Source organism: Scyliorhinus canicula, chromosome 13, assembly GCF_902713615.1.
Source record: "Scyliorhinus canicula chromosome 13, sScyCan1.1, whole genome shotgun sequence".
Taxonomy (NCBI): Eukaryota; Metazoa; Chordata; class Chondrichthyes; order Carcharhiniformes; family Scyliorhinidae; genus Scyliorhinus; species Scyliorhinus canicula.
Genome location: NC_052158.1, coordinates 68844277 through 68870111, shown reverse-complemented (window position 1 = coordinate 68870111; position 25835 = coordinate 68844277). Strand labels below are relative to the sequence as shown.

Genomic DNA, 25835 nt, shown 5'->3' with positions numbered 1-25835 from the left:
ATCCAGCCTCCAACTCCACACCCAGCTCTTCTTCCCATTTTCGCTTCACCTCTCCTAATGGGGCTCCCTCCTACTCCATCAGTTCCTTGTAGATCTCTGAAACCTTCCTCTCACCCACTCCTGCTCTCGACACCACCTTGTCCTGTGGGCCCTGGGGTGGCAGGTGTGGGAAGGTCGAAACCTGCCTCCGCACAAAGTCCCTCACCTGCAGATACCGGAACCCATTCCCATCTGACAGCTCAAACTCTTCCAAGCTTGGGATGCACCCATGGATAAAAAGATCTCCAAATCCCTCGATCTCTGTCTTCTGCCCCCTCCGAAACCCCCCCATCCAAACCCCTGGGAGCGAACCGACGGTTACCACATACCCTCACCGGCTCCCCCTCCAGCCCCCTGTGCTGGCGCCACTATCCCCAACCCTCAGGGCTGCCACTATTACCGGGTTATTGGAGTACTGAGCCGGCGCGAACCGCAGAGGTGCTGTTCACAGTGCCCCTACACTCGTGCCCCTACATGAGGCCGCCTCTACCTGCTCCCAAATCGACCCCTCCTCCACTCCCCACATCCTGACCATCACTATGTTCGCCACCCAATAATAATTTATAACGTTCGGCAGGGCCAACCCCCGCCCCCGTTGCCCCCACTCCAGGAAAACCTTCTTCACCCCGCGGGGTTTTACCTGCCCACACAAACCCCGAGATCACCACATTCACTTTTTTAAAGAACGCCTTGGGGATAAAAATTGGTAGGCTCTGTAAGACGAACAGGAACCTTGGAAGGACCGTCATCTTCACTGTCTGCACCTTCCCCGCCAATGACAGCGGGAGCGCATCCCTCCAAAAGTCCCCCCCTCAACTGCTCTACCAAAACCGACCCAGATTCAGCTTGTGCAGCTGCTTCCATTCCCACGCCACCTGGATGCTCAAATACCAAAAGCTCCCCCCCCCCCCCTCCACCACCTGGAACGGCATCTCCCCAATCTCTTCTGCCCCCTCGCCTGGGTCGCAAAGACCTCACACTTGCCCATATTCAATTTATACCCCGAAAACCGACTGAATTCCTCCTAGTATCCCCATAATCCCTCCAATCCCCCCCCCCCCCCCCGCGGATCTGAAATATACAAAAGTAGATAATCTGTGTGTAACAAAACCATGTGCTCCAGCGCCGCCCCCCCCCCCCCCCCCCCCCCCCCCCACCACCCCCCTGCACTATCTCCTGCCAAACCCCTGACACTCTCAGTGCCATCGGCAGTTCCATAGCTCGGACAAACAGCAGTGGGGAGAGTGGGCACCCCTGACCCGCCCCTCAGTGCAGCCTGAAATAACCTGAAGTCACCCGGTCAGGCCGCACACTCACCACCGGTGTCTGTATAACAACCGGACCCGGTCCACAAAGCCCTGCCCAAACCCAAACTGCCCCATGACCTCCCACAAATAGTCCCACTCCACTCGATCAAAGGCCTTCTCTGCGTCCATGGTGATCACCACCTCTACCACTCGCCCTCTGGAGGCATCATGATCACATTGAGTAGCCTCCTGATGTTGGCAGCCAGATGCCTCCCCTTCACAAACCCCGTCTGGTCCTCCTCTATCACCCCTGGGACACAATCCTCTATTCTCGAGGCCGAGATCTCAGCAATAGTTTGGCATCTACATTTAGCAGAGAGATCGGTCTGTATGGCCCACGTTGTTCCGGGTCCTTGCCCCACTTCAAAATGAGGGAGATCAAATCCTGTGACAATGTTGAGGGGAGCACGCCCAGCTCCCTTGCCTCATTAAAAGCCTTTACCAGTAGTGGCCCCAATACCCCCAAGAACTTCTGATAAAATTTCACTGGGCCCTTGCCCAATTGCATCGCCTCCAGCCCCTCCACCACTTCTACCAGCCCAATTGGAGGCCACAGGCCCTCCACCAGCTCTTCATCCACCTTCGGGAACTCCAACACCTCTAAAAACCGCCTCATCGCTTCTGTCCCGGCTGGACGTTCTGACTCGTACAGCTTGCTATAAAAAACCTAAACACCCCATTCACCGTCACCGAGTCCAAGACCATATTCCCTCCTGCGTCCTTTACTTTCCCAATCTCCCTCGCAGCCTCCTGCTTCCTCAACTGGTGCGCTAACTGTGGTGGTATGATTTGCATAGCTGTCTGCCATTGGTGCAGAACACCGGCTTACCATTGGCCCTGGTCGGTCATGTGCCTCTCGACCGATTGGTTGAGACCAGTCATGTGACGGCTCTCCGATTGGTTGAGAGGCTGAGTTAACCACGCCTCCATACCGAGGTATAAATAGTCAGAACGCCCGGCGGTTGTCCATTTATTTAGTCGACCGCAGGGCTAAGTACTAGCTTATTAAAGCCTAACTTTTGTACAGCAACTCGTCTCACGTGCAATTGATGGCTCATCAATTTAATAAGCTAGATTTTTGAAGATGGAGTTCCGGATCAAGCCCGAATGCCTCCGCATCAGCCCGCAAACTCCGAACGCTTCAGAAAGTTTTCAACATTGGCTGGCATGTCTCGAAGGATACCTGGAGTCTGCAACCAGCCCCCCCACCATGGCACAGAAGCTTCACATCCTCCACTCCAGCGTGGGCATAGCAGCCTACGCGATGATCAAGGAAGAGAAAGATTACGATGCCGCCTTGCTTAAGCTGAATGGACAATTTCTTAAACCAGTAAACAGAGTATTCGCCCGACATATGCTGGCCACCAGACAACAGCTCCCCGGTGAGTCATTAGACCAATTTTACCAGGCCCTCGCTATCCTGGGGAGGAATTGCTCCTGCCTCCCAGTTTCAGCCACGGAGCACATGGAACTGCTGATCAGAGATGCTTACGTGGCTGGGATGCAGTCCCCCGCTATCCGCCAGCGGATGCTGGAGACAGACGACCTCAGCCTAACTGAGGCACGGACTCTCCCACGTCCCTGGAGGTCGCCGATTTAACCGCCCGCGCCTATGTCCCCAGCCGCGCTGCACCACCCTGGGCCTCCTGGCACGCTTCCCCACCACCATCCGCCGCTCCCTACCTCCCTCAAGCCTGCGCCGCGGGACGCCCCGACAAGTCCACGGGGCCCCGCTGCTATTTTTGTGGGTTCACGAAACACCCTCGCCCGCGCTGCCCAGCCTGCTCCGCCCTCTGTAAGAGCTGTGGGAAGAAGGGCCACTTCTCCACTGTCTGCCAGGCCAAAACGGTCGCTGCTGTTCCGCACAGCGACCAGGGATCACCCCTCCGGGCCCTTGCTGGCCCCTCCTGGACGCCGCGCAACTCTCTTTCCCCCCCCCCCCCCCCCCCGCCCCCGGTCCCCTGCGCCCGGCCTGCGCGCCTCTCTCTCTCCTCCGGGCCCTCACGGTCCCCTCCTGGACGCCGCGCAACTCTCTCCCCCCGGGCCCTCCCGGTCCCCTCCTGGACGCCGTGCAACTCTCTCCCCCCCCGCCCCCGGGCCCCTGCGCCCGGCCTGCGCGCCTCTCTCTCTCCTCCGGGCCCTCACGGTCCCCTCCTGGACGCCGCGCAACTTTCTCCCCCCGGGCCCCTGCGCCCGGCCTGCGCGCCTCTCTCTCTCCTCCGGGCCCTCACGGTCCCCTCCTGGACGCCGCGCAACTCTCTCCCCCCGGGCCCCTGCGCCCGGCCTGCGCGCCTCTCTCTCTCCTCCGGGCCCTCCCGGGCCCCTCCAGGATGCCGCGCCGATCTCTCTCTCCCGCCCCCGGGCCCCTGCGCCTGACCTGCGCGCCTCTCTCTCTCTTCCGGGCCCCTCCAGCGCACCGCGCAACTCTCCACTTGCCGTCCCCAGGCCCCTGCGCCTGGCCTGCGCGCCTCTATGCCCCCGCTCCCAGCCGCTCCAATCGGCTCGCCGGCACCGCTATCCCCGCCCCTAGCAACCATGAGGGCCCCACGGGCGCCGCCATCTTGGGGTGCCGACTCCACGTGCGGGCCCTGGGCGCTGCCATCTTGGGGCGCCGACCCCACGTGCGGATACTGGGCGCCGCCATCTTGGGACCCCGACTCCACGTGCGGGTCCTGGGCGCCGCCATCTTGGGGCCCCGACTCCACGTGCGGATCCTGGGCGCCGCCATCTTGGGACCCCGACTCCACGTGCGGGTCCTGGGCGCCGCCATCTTGGGGCCCCGACTCCATGTGCGGGTCCTGGGCGCCGCAATCCTGGGATCCCAACTCCACGTGCGGATCCTGGGCACCGCCTTCCGGGACTGGCACGCAAGGTTCTTCCAGCATCTACTTGGACGACGACGTCGAATATGGATTTTCTCCACGGCTCGCGGCCATTCAGCTCGACCAGTCACGTCCACGCACGCTCGCCAAAACGACAACGCGGATCTACCTCAACGGCCACGAGACGGGCTGCCTGCTGGACTCCGGGAGCACGGAAAGCTTCGTTCACCCTGCCACGGTAAGACGCTGCACACTCCCTGTCCATCCTGTAAAACACAAAATTGGGTTAGCCTCAGGTTCGCACTCCGTCCGCATCACCGGGTGCTGCATCGCGGACCTCACGGTCCAAGGGAAGGTTTTCAAAAATTACAAACTCCTTGTCCTCCCTGACCTTTGCGCACCGGCACTCCTAGGACTGGACTTCCAGTGCAACCTGCAGAGCTTGACCTTCCAATTCGGCGGCCCTATACCCCCCTCACTTTCTGCAGCCTCGCGTCCCTCAAAGTGGACCCCCCCCTCCTTGTTTGCTAATCTCACCCCCGATTGCAAACCCGTCGCGACACGGAGCAGACGGTACAGCGCCCAGGACCGGTCATTCATCAGGTCCGAGGTCCAGAGGTTGCTGACGGAAGGGGTCATCGAGGGCAGCAACAGTCCCTGGCGAGCCCAAGTGCTGGTGGTCTGGACTGGGGAGAAAAACCGGATGGTCATCGACTATAGCCAGATCATCAACCGGTTTACGCAACTGGACGCGTATCCTCTCCCCCGTATTTCCGCCATGGTAAACGATATCGCGAAATACAAGGTCTTCTCCACTGTGGACCTTAAGTCCGCTTGCCACCACCTCCCCCTCCGCGCGAGTGACCGCAAATACACCGCGTTTGAGGCAGATGGGCTACCACTTCCTTAGGGGTCCATTTGGAGTCACAAATGGCGTCTCGGTCTTCCAGCGGGAGATGGACCGAATGGTCGACAAGTACGGATTACGGGCTACCTTCCCCTATCTTGATAATGTCACCATCTGCGGCCACGATCAGCAGGACCATGTCGCCAACCTCTAGAAATTCCTCCAAACCGCATAACTCCTTAACCTCACGTACAATAAGGATAAGTGCGTGTTTAGCACCGACCGTCTAGCCCCGATAGGCCCCGACCCCGAACGCATGCGCCCCCTGATGGAACTCCCTCTCCCCAATACCCTCAAATCCCTCAAACGCTGCCTGGGTTTCTTCGCTTACTACGCCCAATGGGTTCCCAACTACGCTGACAAGGCCCGTCCCCTCATTCAAACCACAACCTCCCCGCTGTCGACAGAGGCCTGCCAGGCCTTTAGCCGCATCAAAGCGGACATCGCAAAGGCCACGATGCGCACCATCGACGAGTCCCTCCCCTTCCAGGTCGAGAGCGACGCATCAGAAGTTGCTCTGGCGGCCACCCTGAACCAAGCGGGCAGACCCGTGGCCTTCTTCTCCAGAACTCTCCAGGCTTCCGGACTCCGCCACCCCTCTGTGGAAAAGGAAGCCCAGGCCATAGTCGAAGCGGTGCGACATTGGAGGCACTATTTGGCCGGCAGGAGGTTTACCCTCCTCACAGACCAACGGTCAGTAGCCTTCATGTTTGATAATGCACAAAGGGGCAAGATTAAGAACGACAAGATCTTACGGTGGCGGATCGAGTTGTCCACATACAACTATGAGATCTTGCATTGTCCTGGGAAGCTCAATGAGCCTCCTGATGCCCTGTCCCGCGGTACCTGCGCCAGCGCGCAGATAGACCGCCTCCGCTCCCTCCACGCGGACCTCTGCCATCCAGGGGTGACCCGGCTCTACCACTTCATTAAGACCCGCAACCTGCCTTTCTCCATCACGGAAGTCAGGACAGTAACCCGTGACTGCCACATCTGTGCAGAGTGCAAACCGCACTTCTACCGCCCCGAGCGCGCGCACCTGATCAAAGCATCCCGCCCCTTTGAACGTCTCAGCATTGACTTCAAGGGGCCCCTTCCCTCTAACAACCGCAACATTTACTTCCTGGCAGTAATCGACGAATTCTCCCGCTTCCCCTTCGCCATTCCCTGCCCCGACATGACCACATCGACCGCACGTGGAGTCGGGGCCCCAAGATGGCCCTCCTCTCCATCTTCTCCCTGTTCGGCTATCCCGCGTACATACACAGCGATCGGGGGTCCTCCTTTATGAGCGACGAGCTGCGTCAATTCCTGCTCAACAGGGGCATTACCTCTAGCAGGACGACCAGCTATAACCCCCGGGGTAACGGACAGGTCGAGCGGGAGAATGGTACCATCTGGAAGACCACACTACTGGCCCTCCGGTCCAGAGATCTCCCTATTTCCCGATGGCAAGAGGTTATCCCTGATGCCCTACATTCTATCCGCTCACTCCTCTGTACCACAACAAATCAGACACCTCATGAACGTCTTCTTGTCTTCCCAAGGAAGTCGTCCTCCGGATCCCCTCTCCCGACGTGGCTGGCTGCCCCCGGACCCATCTTGCTCCGGAAGCATGTGCGGGTGCACAAGTCCGACCCATTGGTGGAACAAGTCCAGTTACTCCACGCTAACCCGCAGTATGCGTATGTGGAGTACACCGACGGTCGGCAGGACATGGTCTCCCTCCGGGACCTGGCACCTGCCGGCGTACGGCCTCCCCCCCCCCCCCCCCCCCCCCTTCACCACAGACACCCCCCCCCTGTTTTTTTCCCCCCAGCACCCCACCCAGGGCACCCCTTCCCCATCCATGGCGTCTCCACAGCCAGCTCGGGTGACGGAGGCTGTTCAAGGACCATCGCTCCCGGACTCCAGGATGTCAGCGGAACCATCACCATCGGCTGAACCGACATCACCTACTCCACTGCGGCGGTCTGCCAGAACATCACGGGCCACGAACAGACTGATCGAATCGATTTAAATTACAACAGCTCCATGGACTTTGTTGGGACTTTGTACTATTGCTAATTGTCTGGGCCAGTGGGAAGCCAAAAATGTAATAAAAGAAAAGAAGAGAAAATTTTTGTTCTCCCAGCATCTACTCATACCACCAGTTCTCTCTCTTCCCCCCCCCCCCCCGACTCTCGTTGATACCCCCCCCCCCCCCTTTCCCGGCTTCTTTCTCCGCAAGGGGTGAATGTGGTGGTATGATTTGCATAGCTGTCTGCCATTGGTGCAGAACACCGGCTTACCATTGGCCCTGGTCGGTCATGTGCCTCTCAACCGATTGGTTGAGACCAGTCATGTGACGGCTCTCCGTTTGGTCGAGAGGCTGAGTTAACCATGCCTCCATACCGAGGTATTAATAGTCAGAACGCCCGGCGGTCGTCCATTTATTGTAGTCGACCGCAGGGCTCAGTTCTAGCTTATTAAAGCCTAACTTTTGTACAGCAACTCGTCTCACGTGCAATTGATGGCTCATCACTAACATCCTGTTTGCCTTCCCCCCATACTCATACACCGGCCCTCTCACCCTTCTCAACAGTCCCACCACCTTTCCCTTAGATAGAAGCACAAACTCCATCTGCAGCCTCTGCCGCTCCTTTAGCAACCCCACCTCCGGGGCCTCCCCATATTTCCTATCCAGCTGCAGGATTTCCTCCACTAGTCTTTCTATCTCTGCCAGCTTCACCTTCTCCCTACGGCCCAGATCGAAATAAACTCCCCCCTGACCACTGCATTTAGTGCCTCCCATACCTTACCTGCCGAGGCCGTCCCTGTATCATTAATCTCCATATATCCCCAGATGTGTTTCCTCACACCTCCTCTAACAATCCGACGTCCAGGCTCCATTACGGGCGTTGCCCCCCTCCCCTCCCCCACCATCTTTGCTCACCCGCAGATCCACCCAGTGCGGTGCATGGTCCGACACCACAATTGCCGAGTACTCAACATCCATCACCCCTGCCAGAAACTTCCTATCAAAAACCAAAATGTCTATTCGGGAGTACACACTGTGTACATGGGAGAAGAATGAAAATTCTTTCGCCCTCGGTCTCCCAAATCTCCATGGTTCCAACCCCCCCATGTGCTTCGTTAACCCCCTTAGCTCCTCCGCTGCTGCCGACACCCTCCCCGATCTCGAACTCGACCGATCCAGTCTCGGATCCAGAACCAAATTAAATCCTCCCCCATGACCAGCCGATGGGAGTCCAAGTCGGAGATCCTCCCCAACACCCGCCTCATGAATTCAACGTTGTCCCAGTTCGTGGCATAAATGTTCACTAATACCACCGGCATCCCCTCCAATTTCCCAATCACCATAACATACCTCCCCCCAGAGTCAGCCACTATATTTCCCACTTCAAATGCCACCTGCTTGTTAATCTTGTCAGTCCAGTCTGGTTCCCCCACCTTCAGGTGAGTCTCCTGCAGCATGGCCACGTCCACCGTCAATATTTTAAATGTGCGACTACCTGGGCCCTCGTGACTGGCCCTTTCAACCCTTGCACGTTCCACGTGATCAGCCTGGTCTGGGGACTCCCCCCCCCCCCCCCCAAGGCCGATCAACCATCGCCCCTCTTGGGTCAGTCACCAGTCTGCGTCCTGTACTTCCTCAGGCCCGTCCTCGGGTATCCACTGTTATCGATCCTCCTCCTACCACTGTCAGCAGGTTATCCCCAATCCTCCCCTACCAAGCCCCCAAAACAACCCCAACCCCCCACTAACCACCTGCTCACCCCCCACTGTGCTTCCGTGAACTAGCCCGCCCAGCTAGCCTGGTAGCCCTCGCCCATGGTGCCTAGCATCCTATCTCCCCCCCCCCGATTCCCCTTCCCCCCCCCAGCCCCGCTCAGCTATCCTGCTAGTGCAAATAAAACAACCCCACCCCAGACCCAATCGAAGAGAACAAACCCCCCATCCCCCACCAAAGAACATAAACAAACCCAAAGCAAAACAGTGGGCCCAAACACAGTATAACAGTGACCCAACCCAACTCCAGAAACACAGCGCAAAAGTATCTCCACCAAACTCCATTGCCTCGTCCGGCATCCCAAAATACAGATCCCGGCCTTCATAGGTCACCCACAAGCGCGCCAAGTACAGCATCCCGAACTTCACCCCCTTCTTGAAGAGCGTCACCTTGACCTTATTAAAACTCGCTCTCCTCTTGGCCATCTCTGCACCCAGGTCCTGATATGCTCGAAGTTCACTGCTCTCCCAGGTGCAGCGCCTCATCTGCCCGGCCCACCGCAAGATCTGCTCCTTGTCCAGGAATCGGTGCAATCACACCACCATCGCCCTCGGCGGCTCGTTCCACTACGGCTTCCTCATTAGCGCCCTGTGTGTTCGATCCACTTCCAGAGGTCGTGTGATCCCAGCAGCTTCTCCAATGTCTTCCCCACTTACGCGCCGGCATCTGATCTGCTCCCTTGCTTCCCTCACGCTTGGGTTCTGCCTGGTCCTCAACCTTCTCTTGCAGCCGCCTCTGCTGATCCCGTATCAACCCCATCTCCGCTACCATTGAGGCGAGTTGCACCTCATGTTCCCCCGCCACCTCCTCCATCTTCTGGATCGCCTGACCATGGGCATCCAGATTCGTCTCCACGTGGTCAATCACCGCCTTAATCGAGTCCACCGCCCTGTCTCCTTTCGTTGCTGGGTGAACGTCCCGTTCAGGAAGCCCACCAGCTGCTCGGTTGACCACTGAGCCGGCAGGGCCGCTTCCTGCCCCTCTGCCATCTCCAGGTGTATCGCAGGCATCACACCAGCTTTTACTATCTGTTCCCTTCTTTTGCGACTGCTTCTAGTCCTCAACTCCATGCACTGGTGGGACACTCTCTCCTACCAGCACTCCTGCACCTTTTTTCCTCCACACATCCACCCATTAACCGGGGAAAAGGTAAAAAAAAACGCCACGAGCAGGAGCCATCAAATATGTGACCACTCACACCATGGCCGCCACCGGAAGTCAAGAACTTGCAATTTTTATAGCATTTACACAATGTCAGGGGCATCCCAAAGTGCCTTGTAATCAATGACATATAGGGCGCGATTCTCCGCTCCCCACGCCAGGCGGGAGAATCGCGGGAGGGCCGGGCGACTCATTTCACGGCCCCCTGCCCCCCCCCCCCCCCTCCCCCCGATTCTCCCACCCCCCGCTCGGAAGAATCGGCGCTCGCTGTTTTACACGGCGACCGGCGATTCTCCGACCCGGATGGTCCGAGCGGTCTGCCGTTCGCGACCGTTTCATGATGGCGGCAACCACACCTGGTCGCTGCCGTCGTGAACATGGGTGCCAAAGGCCCGTTTGAAGCTTGTGGGGGGGCGGAGAGGGGAGTGAGCACCACGGCCGTGCTCGGGAGGGGACTGGCCCGCGATCGGTGCCCACCGATCATCGGGCCGGCGTCTCAAAGCGACGCACTCTTTCCCCTCCGCCGCCCCGCAAGATCAAGCCGCCGCGTCTTGCGGGGAGGGGAGGGGAAGACGGCCACCGCGCATGCGCGGGTTTGAGCTGGCAGCCGTCGTGACGTCAGCCGTGCATGCGCGGGTTGGAGCCGGCCAACCTGTGCATGCGCGGCTGACGTCACTTAGGCGCGCCGGCCGCGTCATTCTCGGCGCGCCGCCTTGACGCAAGCGTCAAGGCCCGGCTGCCGAGAATAACGGAGCGCTGCTCCTAGCCCCCCGGGTGGGGGTGAATACGGTGAGAGGAGCGGCCTCCGAGGCCGTCGTGAAACTCGGCCGAGTTCACAACGGCCTTCCCGATTTTTCCCGGGAGCGGAGAATTCCGCCCATAGTCACTGTTTTAATGTAGGGAATCGTGGAAGCCAATTGGTGCATTGCAGTGAGAAACCTGACCAGTTTTAGCGGTAGTTGAGCAATGAATGTTGAACAAGGATGGTGGGGGAGAATTATTTTGCTCTACTTTGAGACAGTACCCTGGGATTCATGTCCATCTCAGAGGATAGAGAGGATCTCAGTTTAATATCTATTCTGAAAGATCTAGTCTGACTGTGTAGCACTCCCTCAGTATTGCAGTCTCAGCCTGGATTGTGTGTTGAAGGTGCTGGACTGGGACTTGAACCCAGATCCTTCTGATTCTGAGAGCTACCATTGGTCTGATAGTTGGATTCAATCAGTCGAGGTGGCGAAGAGTGAACTCTCTCGATGGTTTGCCTGATAAAGACGCTGCCCAATGTGCTGCTGAGGCATACAGTACAGACAACCCTGCTTCAACATAAACTGATACCAACTCAGCAATAGGTGAGGAGTTACGACTGACTTCCAAAGTGTGGGAAAACCAGTTTTTTCTGGTGAATCCCTCAAAGTGTGTTAATGCACTTGACAGTTGAGTAAATGTTTGGGCCTGAAAGTGATGAGCAGCTTGGTGAAACATTTGGAGTGCCTTTAAACTACCTTGACCTTAACTCTAATGGGGGCCAGACCCACATAGCCTACCAGTCCCCTCCAGTGTTTCAAACATTTTAATCAGATTTCCTTCCACCTTGAGCGGCCTCATCCCCAAGGAATATAAAGCGAGTTTTCCAGTTTCATTGGGTCTTCAGTCCTTGGGGGAATTTTTACACCTGTACTTCTGTGCAGAGTTGTGAGAAATATTAGGCCGAAAGCCACAGTATGTGTGGGCCCGATTCCCTGCTGATCCCAGTGGGCAAAACACCCGGCTGAGACTGCAGATTCAGGAAACTACAAACTATCCTCCCACTGCATCAAGATTGAAGTTTGACCAATTTTTGCTTTCATAGGTGAGGCTCCCCACCCTGAGATTTGAAAGGACTCTAACTACCTTGCTTTAATATCCGAAACCTCCTGGATTCCAAATGATTTTCAAATACATTTTGCTTTTTTTTGGGGGGGCTATAATCCATGAACCTGAACCCACAAATTCAGTTTATCCAGCACACATGGCTTTTCCATTTTGACTGTATTTCCATCTCATACCCAGTGTGTTCTTCCTCCACATGTTTGACACCCCCTCAACTGCTCCCTTTGTTTATTTCTTGTTCTAACCTTATTTGTATCCGATAGTTTTTACATGACCATGATGAGCTCATTGTTATACCTTTCCCATTATCCTTCAACGAGTTTGCCCCATTGCAACTTTGGAAATTCTCGTAACACTCACCCGTAATGCCTTCTGCTCATATCAAGCTATCCTAACTTAGTCATTCTCTCACTTCACCTCCTAACATCTGCAGAACAATTAGTCACAGGAGTACCGAGAAGGATTTAAATAGAAAGGTTCATTCAACAAACGAAAGCAAAGCTGCTTTGCGGCGGGGAATAAATACATCTAGCCCCAGCCAGGACCATCTGAAGATGCATGTTCCCTTCCTGCCTGGCTTTTATGGGTGGGTTGTAACCAGCCCCGCTGTTAGACCTCAGCTCCTCATTGGGGGAGCTCGTATTCCACGAGCCCCATGGGGAGATCAAGTGGGTCGTCCCCTTGGGTCTCACGGGGGTTATTACAAGAAGCAAACTAAAAGATCGCTGGTTAGACCATTATGAAACTGGGAAAACAAATTGTAACAGATATGGTGCACACTCACCTAGATTTTGACAAATATTGCAGAAGGGTCCTGAGACACACTCAGGACTTTATTTGCACATTTAAATTGGTCCAATTAAAGGGACACCTAAAAACAATGGAGATCAACAAAGCAGCAGGCATGCGGTGAGGTATATTGGGCGTCGGACCTTGCACCCAGCAATTAGTACATGTTGCATCCATTTTACATCTTTAATCAGACATAATGGGTGCTATTTAATGAGGGGAAAAACAGAGTCCCGTTTTGGGCATGTTTAGCGGGGTGTTTCACGGCACTGTGACCCCGCTATTAAACGGGGTATTTTTGGGGGGCCTCAAGTGAGGAAAGCCGTGCTGAGGCCACACTGAGCCTTATTGTCAGTACAGGAAGAGATCGGGGGGCCATTTTTAGATGGCGCCCCAATCTCACGGCCCCCCCACTGGGTCTTCTGGAAGCCACCCCCCTATGCCCCAACTTGTTGATTAGGGGATCCTCGAGTATCCCTCACCCCACCTCATAAGAGCAGGGCACCCTTGGGTCCAATCCCCGGCATGGGTAACCTACCACCTGGACACTTTGGTACTGCCAGTCTATCCCCTGGCCCAGGTTGCATTGGGGTGCCTGGATGGTATCGGGAGTGCCAAGGTACTACCTTGCCCTGAGCCTGCCCACCCAGAGGCCTCCAATATCCTGGGAGACCACCCCCCAGTGCCTTTATGCCTGGTCCACGTTTGTGTGGACCAGTGCTAAATGGCATCAAGGCGAGGCCTACGAGGTGCAGGATCCAGATCCAGATCGTGGGGCGGGATTCTTCAAAAACCAGCGGGGCGGGCAACTCCGGCGGGAAGGAGGGGCGTGAACCACTCCGTCGTCGGGACCCCCCAAAGTTGCGGAATCCTCCGCACCTTCAGGGGATAGGCTGGCACTGGAGTGATTTACGCCATGCCAGCTGGCGCGGAAGGGGCTTGGCATCACGCCCACCGGTGGTGAAGGGCCTCCGCTGGCCGGCGTGAGTTGGCGCATGCACGGGAGCGTGTGCTGGCGTCATGCCAGGGGGGTTCATTTCCACGCCGGCCATGATGGACCGGTACACCAGCGGACGCGGAGGAATAGAGTGCCCCCACGGCACAGGCCTGCCCGCAGATCGGTGGGCTCCGCTCGCGGACCAGGCCACCATGAGGGCACCCGCCGGGGCCAAATCCCCGGCGCCGGAGCAGTTGGCGGGGGCGGGATTCACGCCGCCCCCCTGGCGATTCTCCGACCCGTCGGGTGGTTGGAGAATCCCACCCGTGATGTCTCGCGATTTCTCATTAGATCTTGCGAGGCATCCCGAGCATTGTAAATCTCGCACGTGGCCTCTCCCAAGATTTACCAGCCTTGTCGCGACACTGAGTCGAGCGTGACAAGACCGTACGCTCACAGCCAACATAGACCAACTTGTCCGCCATTGTCTATAAGAGAGAGAGAGAGAGAGAGAGACAGAGAGTGAGAGATTAGAAGGTATAGGGATATATTAGGGGGGGAAAGTACAGCAAGTGGAAATAAGTGATAAAAGGGCATAATGGGTTGGGTTATCTTTCGAAGATCAATGCAATACCACATTCATTGAGTCTTCAGCTCTGTTCCTATTTTTGGGTATGCAAATTATTTGGTGTTAAAGAATGTCATTAAAGGAGGTCAGTTTCATAAACATACCCAGGGATAGTTTATTTTTACTGAAAGATATATTACTACACGGCTTCTGCTGTGTCTTGGCAGCAATCTAACACAGACGTTGAACCATGCTTCTGTGTGTATGATCCTTGCCCGTAAAATGGTGCAATTTGTGGTGATCCTCGAGGCTTATCTGTCGTCTCGGCAGCAACCTAACATACGTGGGTAAATCATGGAGCCATTAGTTGTTGGGAAAGGGGTTACAAAGGGGTGAAGCAGATCCAGCAAAACCGGGGGCAAATAAACCTGGACTTGGTACAACACAGGAGACAAGAGCTGTTACTGCTGGCAGGAGGCCTGCACAGGTTGTGAAAGAAGCCACTCGGGGACAAAATACAGTAATAGGACAACAATAGCTTAGTCTTGTGTTCAAATGACTGTCAGGACAGGTCTGAGGTCGAACAGCTGCGGCATGGTAACACAGTGGTTAGCACTGTTGCCTCGCCGCTCCAGGGTCCCAGTTTCGATTCCTGGCTTGGGTCACTGTTTGTGCGGAGTCTGCACGTTCTCCTCGTTCCTGCGTGGGTTTCCTCCGGGTGCTCCGGTTTCCTCCCACAGTCCAAAGATGTGCAGGTCAGTTGGATTGGCCATGCTAAATTGCCCTTAGTGTCCAAAAAGGTTAGGTGGGGTTACTGGGTTATGGGAATAGGGTGGAGGCGTGGGCTTTAGTAGGGTGCTCTTTCCAAGGGCCGGTGCAGACTCGATGGGCTGAATGGCCTCCTTCTGCCCTGTAAATTCTATGATTCTATGAAGCCAATTGGTTAGTAGTGCTCCTGGATGCTGTCCCCACTCTTGATTGTACTCTCCTTCTCCCACTTTGGGCTGTCCCTGCTGAACCTTGTCCATAGTACGTGTTTTTTGACTGGACTCCATTATGTATCCTGATATCTGTGGGACATTAAATATCTGGTTTCCTGGGTTTAACAGATGGTTTTCATTCTGTGCCATGGACTTTAAAGTATCCAAATATGGAAAATCCAGTCTTGTGGGCAAAAAAACAGGTGGGCTTCAGAACCAGCGAGGTCTCAAAACCATTGAGGCCTGAAAATCAGTGAGGCCTCAAAAATGTCAAGATATATAAATCCAGGAAGGCCTCAAAAGCAACAACTGGGGCATGTTGAAAAGCCTTGGCATTGACATGTTGGTGACCAATGGCAGGAGTCTGGGGGAGGGGCAGTTGAAGGTGGGAGGTCAAGTATTGACAAAGCTCCTGGGATATGTCCAACAGAGTGTTAACTTTTCAAGTCCATGTGACTCTTCTTCAGAGTTAAAGGGAGGGAGACATGTGATGGATTATGTGTGGTGAAAGAGTGAGTGGATCAGTTGAAGCAGAGTAGAAGGTCAGTGATCTGTGGGAACTAGGAGAGATTGCAACCAAGATGTGTAGGCCATGAGACAGAGGAAGCATTAGTGGCAGAAGAAGGGGCTAGTAGTTGTATAAAGGTAAGATATCAGAATGTGTTAATGGAAGAGTAAAATCAGTGTTCAATGAAAGCAAAACTGAAGAACAAGTGACAGATGGCCCTGTGGAGGAGGGGAAGAATTAATTTTTTCATTGGGACAAAAAATGTCTTTGAATATTTAAAAAAAATTGAGATGGAGGAGAAAGGTCAGAGTCTAAAGTTCTTGAACTCAATGTTGAGTCCTGTGGGCTGTAAAGTGCCTAATCGGAAAATGAGATACTACTCCTCTGGTTTGTGTTGGGCTTCACTGGAGCATTGCAACAGGCTAAGGATGGGACATGTGGGCATGAGAGCAAAGTGCTGAGTTAAAATAGTAAAGACAGGAAGATTAGCGTCATGCTTGCCGATCTGAGCAAATGCGTTCCACAATATGGTCACCCAGTCTGCATTTAGTCTCCTGAATGTGAAGAAGACCATATTGGGAGCAGTCAATACAGTAGAGCAAATTGAAAGAGGTGCAAGTGAAATGCTGATTCAGCTGCAAGGGATGTTTTGGGGCCTTGAACAGTGAGGAGGGAGGAGGTAAAGGGGCAGGTGTGGCACCTTTTGCGATTGCGAGCGGAGGTGCCGTGGGAGGGGAATGAGGAGCTGGGATGATAGAGAAGAGGACCAGAGTGTCACGTAGGGAGCAGTCCCTGTGGAATGCTGTCAGGTGGGGTGACGGGAAAATGTGTTTTGTGGTAGCATCATGCTGGAGCTGGCGTAAATGGTTGTGGAGACTGGTGGTGTGGAAAGTGAGGACAAGGGGGACTCTATCCTGGAGCCATACTCCGCTTTGGCCTTTGTGATTGGCCCTTATCACTGTCAATCACCCCCATACCCACCCACCCAACTCCTTGGAGAGACAATGTGGCCTTGAAACAATTAAAGCAATGAAAAGGGTGTTTACCAAAAGAACAAACCAGATCTACCGTCACTGCCTGTTAAACGATACGGCATTGGGAGTGCTGGGAGGATTTCAACTGCCCAGAGACCAAATTTGACTTGCTTTGATTAACAAGTTCAGCCGTCCGTTACACAGAACATGGTGGCAAACTCCAACTGGCCAATCACCTTGGTATTCACCTTCTGGTCAGGATGAACGTCGTCGGACATATTTCTGGGGTGGGCTTTTCTTTTCTTTTCTTGTGGGGGACGATATAAGAGTTGGGGTATAAATAAAGTTAATGCAGCTGGACAGTGCCAGAGGAACAACACAATTAGAGCTGTCTCATGGAAGACCTGTTTGGTAAAAAAAATGCCAGGGTTTCCGCGCATGTGAGAGTGTCTCGGTGAAACTGCTTAATGGTTGGTATTCTGATTTGCAGGGTGCAGTGCAGTGTGAGAGATCTTTTGGCAGGGAGTTCTTGCAGACAGTAAATTAAGCACGAAGGTGAAAGGGAGGGGAGAGCAAATGAAGAGAATAGACACTGATGCTGTGTGAGGTTAAGTGCTGACCAAAATCTCTGATGTGGTTCATGTGAGAGGGAAAAGCTACAAACAGGACACCTGAGCCATTTTGAGTGAATTGGTGGGGCATCTTGTCACCGTAGCAGTTAGCACTGCTGCCTCACAGCGCCAGGTACCCCGGTTCAATTCTGACCTTGAGTGACTGTCTCTGTGGAGTTTGTGCGCTCTCCCTGTGTCTGCGTGGCTTTCCTCTGGTTTCCTCTCACAGTCCAAAGATGTGCAGGGTAGGTGGATTGGCCACGATAAATTGTCCCTTGCTGTGGTTAGGTAGGGTTACCGTGATAGGGCGGGGAAGTGTGTCTAGGTAAGATGCTCTTTCAAAGGGTTGGTGCAGACTCGATGGGCCAAATGACCTCCTTCTGCACCATAGGGATTCTATGGACTGTGCTGAAATAAGAACCCTTTACAGCAGCTGAACAAATGGGCCATGCAACAGTTTCAACTATTGACCTCAAAACAAGGTTTCCACCCCCAGTGTCATCTCTGGCTCCATCTTTGTTCTCTGTTAATCGAGGTGGAGAGACACATTTCATATTTTTAAGGGAAGTGTCTCCTTTCCTTTATCTTTATAAATTTAGAGTACCCAATTATAATTTTTTTTCCAATTAAGGAGCAATTTAGTGTGGCCAATCCACCTAACCTTTGGGTTGTGGGGGTGAAACCCACGCCGACACGGGGAGAATGTGCAAACTCCACACGGACAGTGACCCAGGGCTGGAATTCGAAACCGGGCCCTCAGTGCCGTAGTCGCAGTGCTAACGACTGCACCATGTGCCGCCCTTTGTCCCCTTTCCTAATTGCACTGTCCTCAATACTGCAGCAGAGCAATATATATGTTTTACAAGCATTACATTTGTCTTGTATTGTTATGGTGACATAGGTAATTACCTGATATCCCATCAACAACTTGCATTTAGATAGAACCAGTAATGTAGTAAAATGTCCGAATACACTTCAGAGGAACGTACTCAAGGCGCAATATCCTCACTGAATCAAAGGAGGAAAAATTAGGTTGAGATTCTCCATTGTGAGTCCACCCCGCTACCGCTGCTATCCAGGTCGGAGAATTTTGGCGCCCAGTTCGATGGCGGCGGGATTCCCTACTCCCATTGCTGTCAATGGGATTTCCCATTGAAACCACCCCACGCCACCGGGAAATCCATGGGCAGGGGTGCGTTCCCGGCGGAACCAGAAAATCCCGCCACCAGCGAACAGCCAAAGAGTTCCGTTCAATATGACACTAGGGGCAGAAAGCTTGATCGGCTGGAGTTGTTTTAACAACCTTATCTACCTGCCCTGCTGTCTTCATGGATCTAGAGGCACGCACCGCAAGATCTCTCTGATCCTCTATATTTCCTAGCATCCTCCCGTCCATTGTATATTCCCTTGCCTTGTTAGTCCTCCGAAAATGCATCACCTCACACTTTTCATGGTTAAATTCCGTTTGCCACTATTCTGCTCATCTAACCAGCCCGTTTATATCTGTAACCTAAGGCTTTCCTCCTCACTATTTACCACATCACCAATTTTTGTGTCATCTGCGAAGTTACTGATCATACCCCCCACATTCACATCTACATCATTAATGCACACTCCAAAGAGGAGGGGATGCAGCACCGATCCCTACAAAACACCACTGGACACAGGCCTTCAATCACAAAAACAACCTTTGATCATCACCCTCTGCCTCCAGCCACTGAGCCAAATTTGGATCCAATTTGCCAAATTGCCCTGGATCCCATGGACTTTTACCTTCTTGATCAGTCTCCCATCTGGCACCTTTTCAAAATCCCGCCCAATGTTAGCCTGTTGAGTTGAATCAGGCTCTTTGTCAGCTCAGAAAAGAGTCATGCTGGGCTCGAAACATAAACTCCTCTCTCCACGCTGCCAGACTGGCTGAGAATTTCCAGCACTCTCTGTTTTTACAACATCTGGGACAACTCCCCACGCAGCTCTTCAAAATGGTGCCCTCAGATCATGGTGCCCGCATGAGAAAGGCAGATCTCAGTTTAACATCTCATCTAGAAGTTGGCACCGTCCGACAATGCAGCACTTCCTCAAACTGGCACTGCGCTGCCAGCCAAGGTTATGTACTCAACCTCCTGGAACATGAACTCACAACTTTCTAAATGCCCCCCCACTGAGCCATGGCTGACATCCGAGGCCCATCCTGACGCTAAGACCTGAGGCGACGGGGCGATCGGCCCAATGATTGAGCCTGAAACCTTGCTGTGACAGAAGTTTCTGATCTTGAAGCTGGTTCAGGATAATTCAGAAGAAAGGAATAACTCGATCCCGATACTTACCCTTTATGTTCTCATTGGTGCAGATCATTTCAGAGAGGACGAAACCCAGGATGCAGGAGTTCCAATCGGAAGTCTTCATGATAATCGGCGGCTGCACCAAGGACGAGAGGTTTGTGTCAGAAGTGACCTGTTTGGATCCTCTTCGACGAAGTCGCCTGGAAGTGGCCAAGTTGCCCATCACGGAGTTGGAGATGGAGAGCGAGAACAAGAAGTGGGTGGAATTTGCTTGTATCACATTCCGTAATGAGGTCTACATCTCAGGTGAGTTGTGAGTTTAGAATCATCAGTCCCACCATCCAATTCAATTCTTCTTTCCATTCTCTTATTTTTCACTCAGCAAGGTGAGCAGGGAATAAAGAGCAAGACTTCAGTGTGGAGAGTGGGGAATAAAGAGTGAGATTTCAGTGAGGAGAGTGAGGAATAAAGAGTGAGATTTCAGTGAGGAGAGCGGGGAATAAAGAGTGAGATTTCAGTGAGGGAGCAGGGAATAAAGAGTGAGACTTCAGTGAGGATAGTGGGGAATAAAGAGTGAGATTTCAGTGAGGAGAGCGGGGAATAAAGAGTGAGATTTCAGTGAGGGAGCAGGGAATAAAGAGCGAGATTTCAGAGTGGAGAGCGGGGAATAAAGAGTGAGACTTCAGTGAGGAGAGTGGGGAATAAAGAGCGTGATTTCAGTGAGGAGAATGGGAAATAAAGAGTGAGATTTCAGTGTGGAGAGTGGGGAATAAGGAGCGAGATTTCAGTTAGGAGAGCGGGGAATAATGAGCGAGATTTCAGAGTGGAGAGTGGGAGATAAAGAGTGAGATTTCAGTGAGGAGAGTGAGGAATAAAGAGTGAGATTTCAGTGAGGAGAGTGGGGAATAAAGAGAGAGATTTCAGTGAGGGGAGCGGGGAATAAAGGTTGATTTATGAAGGATGGAAATTATCAGGCATTAGAATAGTCAAGTCCAAAGGTAACAAGAGCATGGTTCAGGGTGTCAGCAGTATAGGAGCGGAGACAGGAGCAGAGATGAGCAATGTTGCGGAGTTGTAAATGGATGATCTTCGTGACGGTGTGGCTATGTGACTGGCACTCATCTGAGCATCACATAGAACATAGAACATTACAGCGCAGTACGGGCCCTTCGGCCCTCGATGTTGTGCCGACCTGTGAAACAACTCTAAAGCCCATCTACACTATTCCCTTATCGTCCATATGCCTATCCAAGGTTGACATATCACACCGTAATTGTGAACAGTCTGATTGAGCCTCAGACAGTTACAATCTGATCATGGATGATCTGTACCTCACCTTCATTCCCCCACGCTGATACCCTTTCCTAACCCACATCTGTTGTTCCGAGTGCTCAAAGTTTCAATTGTTCCAGCAATGGTGAGAGCTCCAGATTTTCGCTTTCCTTTGTGCCAAGATTTTGTTTCAAAATATCCAAGCTCTAATTTGAAGATTATGGGCTAGATTCTCCAATTCTGAGGCTATATCCTCACTCCGGTGTTTTACTCCTGAAAATTCGGCACAAAACGGCCACCGACCCTCTGTTTGGCTGGGGGCTAGCATGCCAGCAGTGTAGTGCACCGGACTCTAGCTGCCAATACGGCCCGGAGAATTGTTGGGTCCGTGGCCGCGCATGTGCAAGGCTGGGGCCTGCAGCGGCCGCACAGCACAGCATGGCACCGGCCATGCTTGAACCTGGCCTGAAAAATAGTGTCCCCCCCCCCCCCCCTTTGGCCGGCTCGCGAGCACCAGACCATTCCCAATAGTGCCCCCAGCCCCTGACAAAGACCCCCCTGCCCATGGATTAGCCCTGCCCCGACTGTGGCGGTACTGGACTGAGTCCGAAGTCGCCACACCGAGTTCCCGACGGATGATAGCACACGTGACCGACACTGTTGGGACCTCGGCTGGTCAGGGTTGGAGCATCGTGAAAGCAGCGCCGCCCCCGATTTTGTCGCAAACGGATATTCTCCGGCCCATCGCCAAATATGGTTTCGGTGTCGGCGACCGGAGAATCCCGCCCAATATTCTCTCTTTCTGGATTCCCTCACCGGAGTATACTGGGCTCGATTTTAAGTCTGTGCAAATGGGTAGATTTTGAGTGGTTTAAAATTCGGCCCACATTTTCTTTGTATTTAATCTCTTAAATCTTTTCCTCATTTTACACACCTCGATTAGATCTCCTTCTAGACTGAAGGGAGTAGACGTCTACACAGCCCATTACAGAATGATAGAGCACAGAATGGAACCATTCATCCTTATGTGCCTGGGATAGAGTTATAAATCCCCCCCTTTCTCCTATAGCTCTGCAACCTCTTTTCCTTTACCTGTTTATCCAATTCTCTTTCATCAGCCAAAGGCTCTTCACTCTGAACCAGAAGCTTGTGGGTTCAAATCCCGTACAGGGACTTGATCGCATTCATTTAGGCTGACACTCCAGATCATTACTGAGAGAGTGCAATGTAAATAAGATTCTTCTCGTGTTGGTTCCTTTGCCAATCACCTTAAATATTTGTCCTCTGGCTGCTGCCCCTTTGATCATTGGAGCAGTTCCTCCTTATTTACAAGATCATGATTTCTTTCAAACCCCTACAGTGCAGAAGGAGACCATTCTGCCTATCGTCTCTGCACTGATGCTGTAAAAGAGCACCCTACCTAGGTCCACTGCCCTACCTTATCCATGTTACCCCATAGAACATAGAACAGTACAGCACAGAACAGGCCCTTCGGCCCTCAATGTTGTGCCGAGCCATGATCACCCTACTCAAACCCACGTATCCACCCTATACCCGTAACCCAACAACCTCCCCCTTAACCCTACTTTTATTAGGACACTACGGGCAATTTAGCATGGCCAATCCACCTAACCCGCACATCTTTGGACTGTGGGAGGAAACCGGAGCACCCGGAGGAAACCCACGCACACAGGGAGGACGTGCAGACTCCACACAGACAGTGACCCAGCCGGGAATCGAACCTGGGACCCTGGAGCTATGAAGCATTTATGCTAACCACCATGCTACCCTGCTGCCCCATCTAACCTGCATCCATTGCTGCTGCAGAGCTCATGAACCTATTGGGGAGGCCGGGGCTGCGACCCCTAGTTGCGAATCCCTGTTTTGGTTACTTGTGCACTTGGATCCCCAAATCCCTCTGCTCCTCTATAACTCCTAATTGCACACCAGCGTTCAGCTTATTGGGCACTGACTCCAGTAGCTCCCCCTAAGTCACCATTCTTTACGACAGAGTGGAGTTAGTTTGTATCAGCTTATCTTCCTGAATCTTGGGCAGTGGGACAGGAGTTGTGTGTGTGTATGTGTGTGTGCTTCTGTGTGTGTATGTGTGAGGAGGAATCTTTGCTGAGCCCCAAACCTCCAACATGCGCATTTTCTAATGGGGCAGTGAAACATTGGCTGATATCTGTGTCCAGGCTTGCTGGGTCCAATCAAAGTGCCTCAACTTCCCCGCCGATAGCTCAGCTGTTGGTGACTGTAAAACTAACATCCTAGCCTAACTCCTTCCAGGACTTGGGAATGTGGCTGGGTGGTTAATGCAATGGGTTTAGAATCCATTGTTTCCCTTCACAGATTCAAATCCGACTGATTACATCTCAAACTGTGCCAGGTTTAAAAATGGCAAACAGAAATGAAGTGAATGATGCAGTATGTATCACGATGGCGGCTTGGACCCTGATGTTTCTCAAGATGAGCAGCTGCCCAGGAAGCTCACAATCTTTAAGCAATGAAGTTTAATTTCAGGCGTGAGGTCCCAGGGTTCAAGACCTGCTACTGACAGAGGTTTCCCCCCCACCCAACAACCCACCTTCGGGAAAATAAAAAGGTTGAGGTTTATGTGTCTGCAAGATTAACTTTTGTCTTTCTGTTGGACCGCCCAGGTGGTAAAGAAACACAGCATGAGGTGTGGAAATACAACGCCTCCTTAAATAAATGGATTCAGGTTGAATATTTAAACATTGGACGGTGGCGACACAAGATGGCCGTTCTGAGTGGCAAGGTGTATGCAGTGGGAGGCTTTGATGGCATTACGCGCCTCAACAGCGTGGAAGCGTACGACCCGTTTCACAACTGCTGGTCAGAGGTACCTATTGAGCTGAACGTCTCTGTCGTATTGTCTGTGTTAATGCCAACCTGTTCTTTTGCACCTTCTGAACATTTCTCACTTTATCTCCTGTATCAGAATTGTTCTGTCATGCTGGGGGTTGGGGTGGGGGTGGGGGTCCGAATCTCTGAACATCATACAATCATCGAAGGAGGCCGTTTGACCCATCGAGTTTACCCCTACACTGAAAGAGCACCCTAACTAGGCTTCCACCCTATCGCTGCAAACCTGGACATGTCTGGACACTAAGGGTCAATTTAGCATGGCCAGCCCACCGAACCTGCATATCTTTGGACTGTGGGAGGAAACCAGAGCACCTGGGGGAAACCCACGCAGACATGGGGAGAAAGTGTAAACTCAACAAATACAGTCACCCAAGGCCGGAATTGAACCCGGGACCCTGGCGCTGTAAGGCAGCAGTGCTCACTATTATGACACCGTGTCACCCAATGCACATCACAGCCAATAAAACACCTCTTCAGTGTAGTCACTGTCCTCATGTAAGGAATCAAACTGTGCACAGCAAGATCCTCCTGAGAGGACAGACAGGGCCCCCGTTTAACACCAACACAGCACTGAAGTGTCAGCTGGGATTGTGTACACATTCCTCTGGACGTCTAGTGCGAGGAGGTGAGTGCAATCAACTGAGTATCAACTGCAACCGAAAACAAAATAAAACAAAACGTTTTATAGTTGATATAATGCTAACCAGGTTCTTGAACCACATCAAGAAATTGTCCCAATCTAAATGTTGCAGTTAACACTTGTCGGGGAAAAAAATGAAGTTGCATTTACATCGAGTTTTTTGTGATCTCGGGATGTCCTAAAGAAACTTAGAGCTAATGACAGACATTTTTAGTGTAGTTACTGCTGTAATGTAGCTGTCAGTTTGTGCACACAAACAGCAATGAAAAAAATGATGGGATAATTGGATTGTTTTTGGATTTTGGCCAGGAGACTAAGGACAATTTCCAGCTTTTCTTCAAATATTGCCCTGGGATCCTTTATGTGCAGCTGAGGAGGCAGGTGGGGCTTGGTTTAATGTCTCATAACAAAAGCTTGCTTCTCCAACAGTGCAGTACTCCCTCAATACCGCGCTGAAGTGTTAGCCTGGATCATGTGCCTAAGACCCTGGAGTGTGACTTGAACACACCATTTTCTGAACCAGGAACAGGAATAAGCCATTCAGCTCAAATAAACCCTAGTGTTCTTCAAAGTGTTTTCAATTCTTACCTCCTCATCTTCTCACTGTGGAAGAGAAGAGAAATCTGGACCAGGAAAAAGCCATTTGACTCCTCATCTCTGCTCCGCCCACAGTGTTGCGAATCCTGAAGAGACATATAACTATTTAAAAGAATTGAACTTCCAGTTGATAGCTGAAACAATGACACAACAGGATTTCACATTTTAAAACATTTGCTATAACAAATGGCTAAAAGCACTATTGACTAAACACTATTTTGAACTAAGCTGACAACAGAGGGATTTTGTCTTGTGCTCATTAGGACAGATGCAGAAATACCAAATTACAAAAGGAACAACAATTTATACTGCAGGGTGCTGTTTGGTTGGCAAATGGACTCTGATTGGTCAAGATATTGCCATGGAGAATGGTCAGTTGTTCCCCCGTGCTTTTGTTTAATTGAAAAAGAAACAATGCCGATTGTTTGGCTTTTTGCTTTCTTTATTCAGAAATGCCCTTTTTGCTTTCTTTATTCAGAAATGCTATTATTTTGTAGGCAACTTATGCTTTAAAGCACAAAAGAAAATTCTATTTTTATGCTCATCAAGGCTCCTTAAGCAGCACCTTCCAAACCCACAACCATACCATCTAGAAGGACAAGAGCATCTGGTATCTGAGAACACCACCACCCTGGAAGTTCTATTTAAATAGTTATATGTCTCTTCAGGATTCGCAACACTGTGGGCGGAGCAGAGATGAGGAAGTTCTATTCCAAGCACTCACTGTCCTGATTTGGAAATATATCGCTGCTCCTTCATTGTCACTGGGTCAAAACCCTCGAATTCCTTCCGTAGCAGTACCTACTCCTCAGGGACTGCAGCAGTTCAAGAAGGCAGCTCAGCACCATCTTCTGAAGGGCAACAAGGAATGGGCAATAAATACTGGTCTA

The 25835-nt window shown here is 52.5% G+C and overlaps 1 protein-coding gene across 1 annotated transcript in view; it reads left to right on the top strand.

Annotated features, from left to right (window-relative positions):
- Positions 1-25835, top strand: part of klhl6 (kelch-like family member 6) — a 66322-nt gene that overhangs the window by 28059 nt on the left and 12428 nt on the right. Inside the window, exons 4-5 of the mRNA XM_038816055.1 lie at positions 19616-19853; positions 23480-23682. Of these exons, the coding sequence (XP_038671983.1) occupies positions 19616-19853; positions 23480-23682 (441 nt within the window). The remainder of the gene's footprint in view (positions 1-19615; positions 19854-23479; positions 23683-25835) is intronic.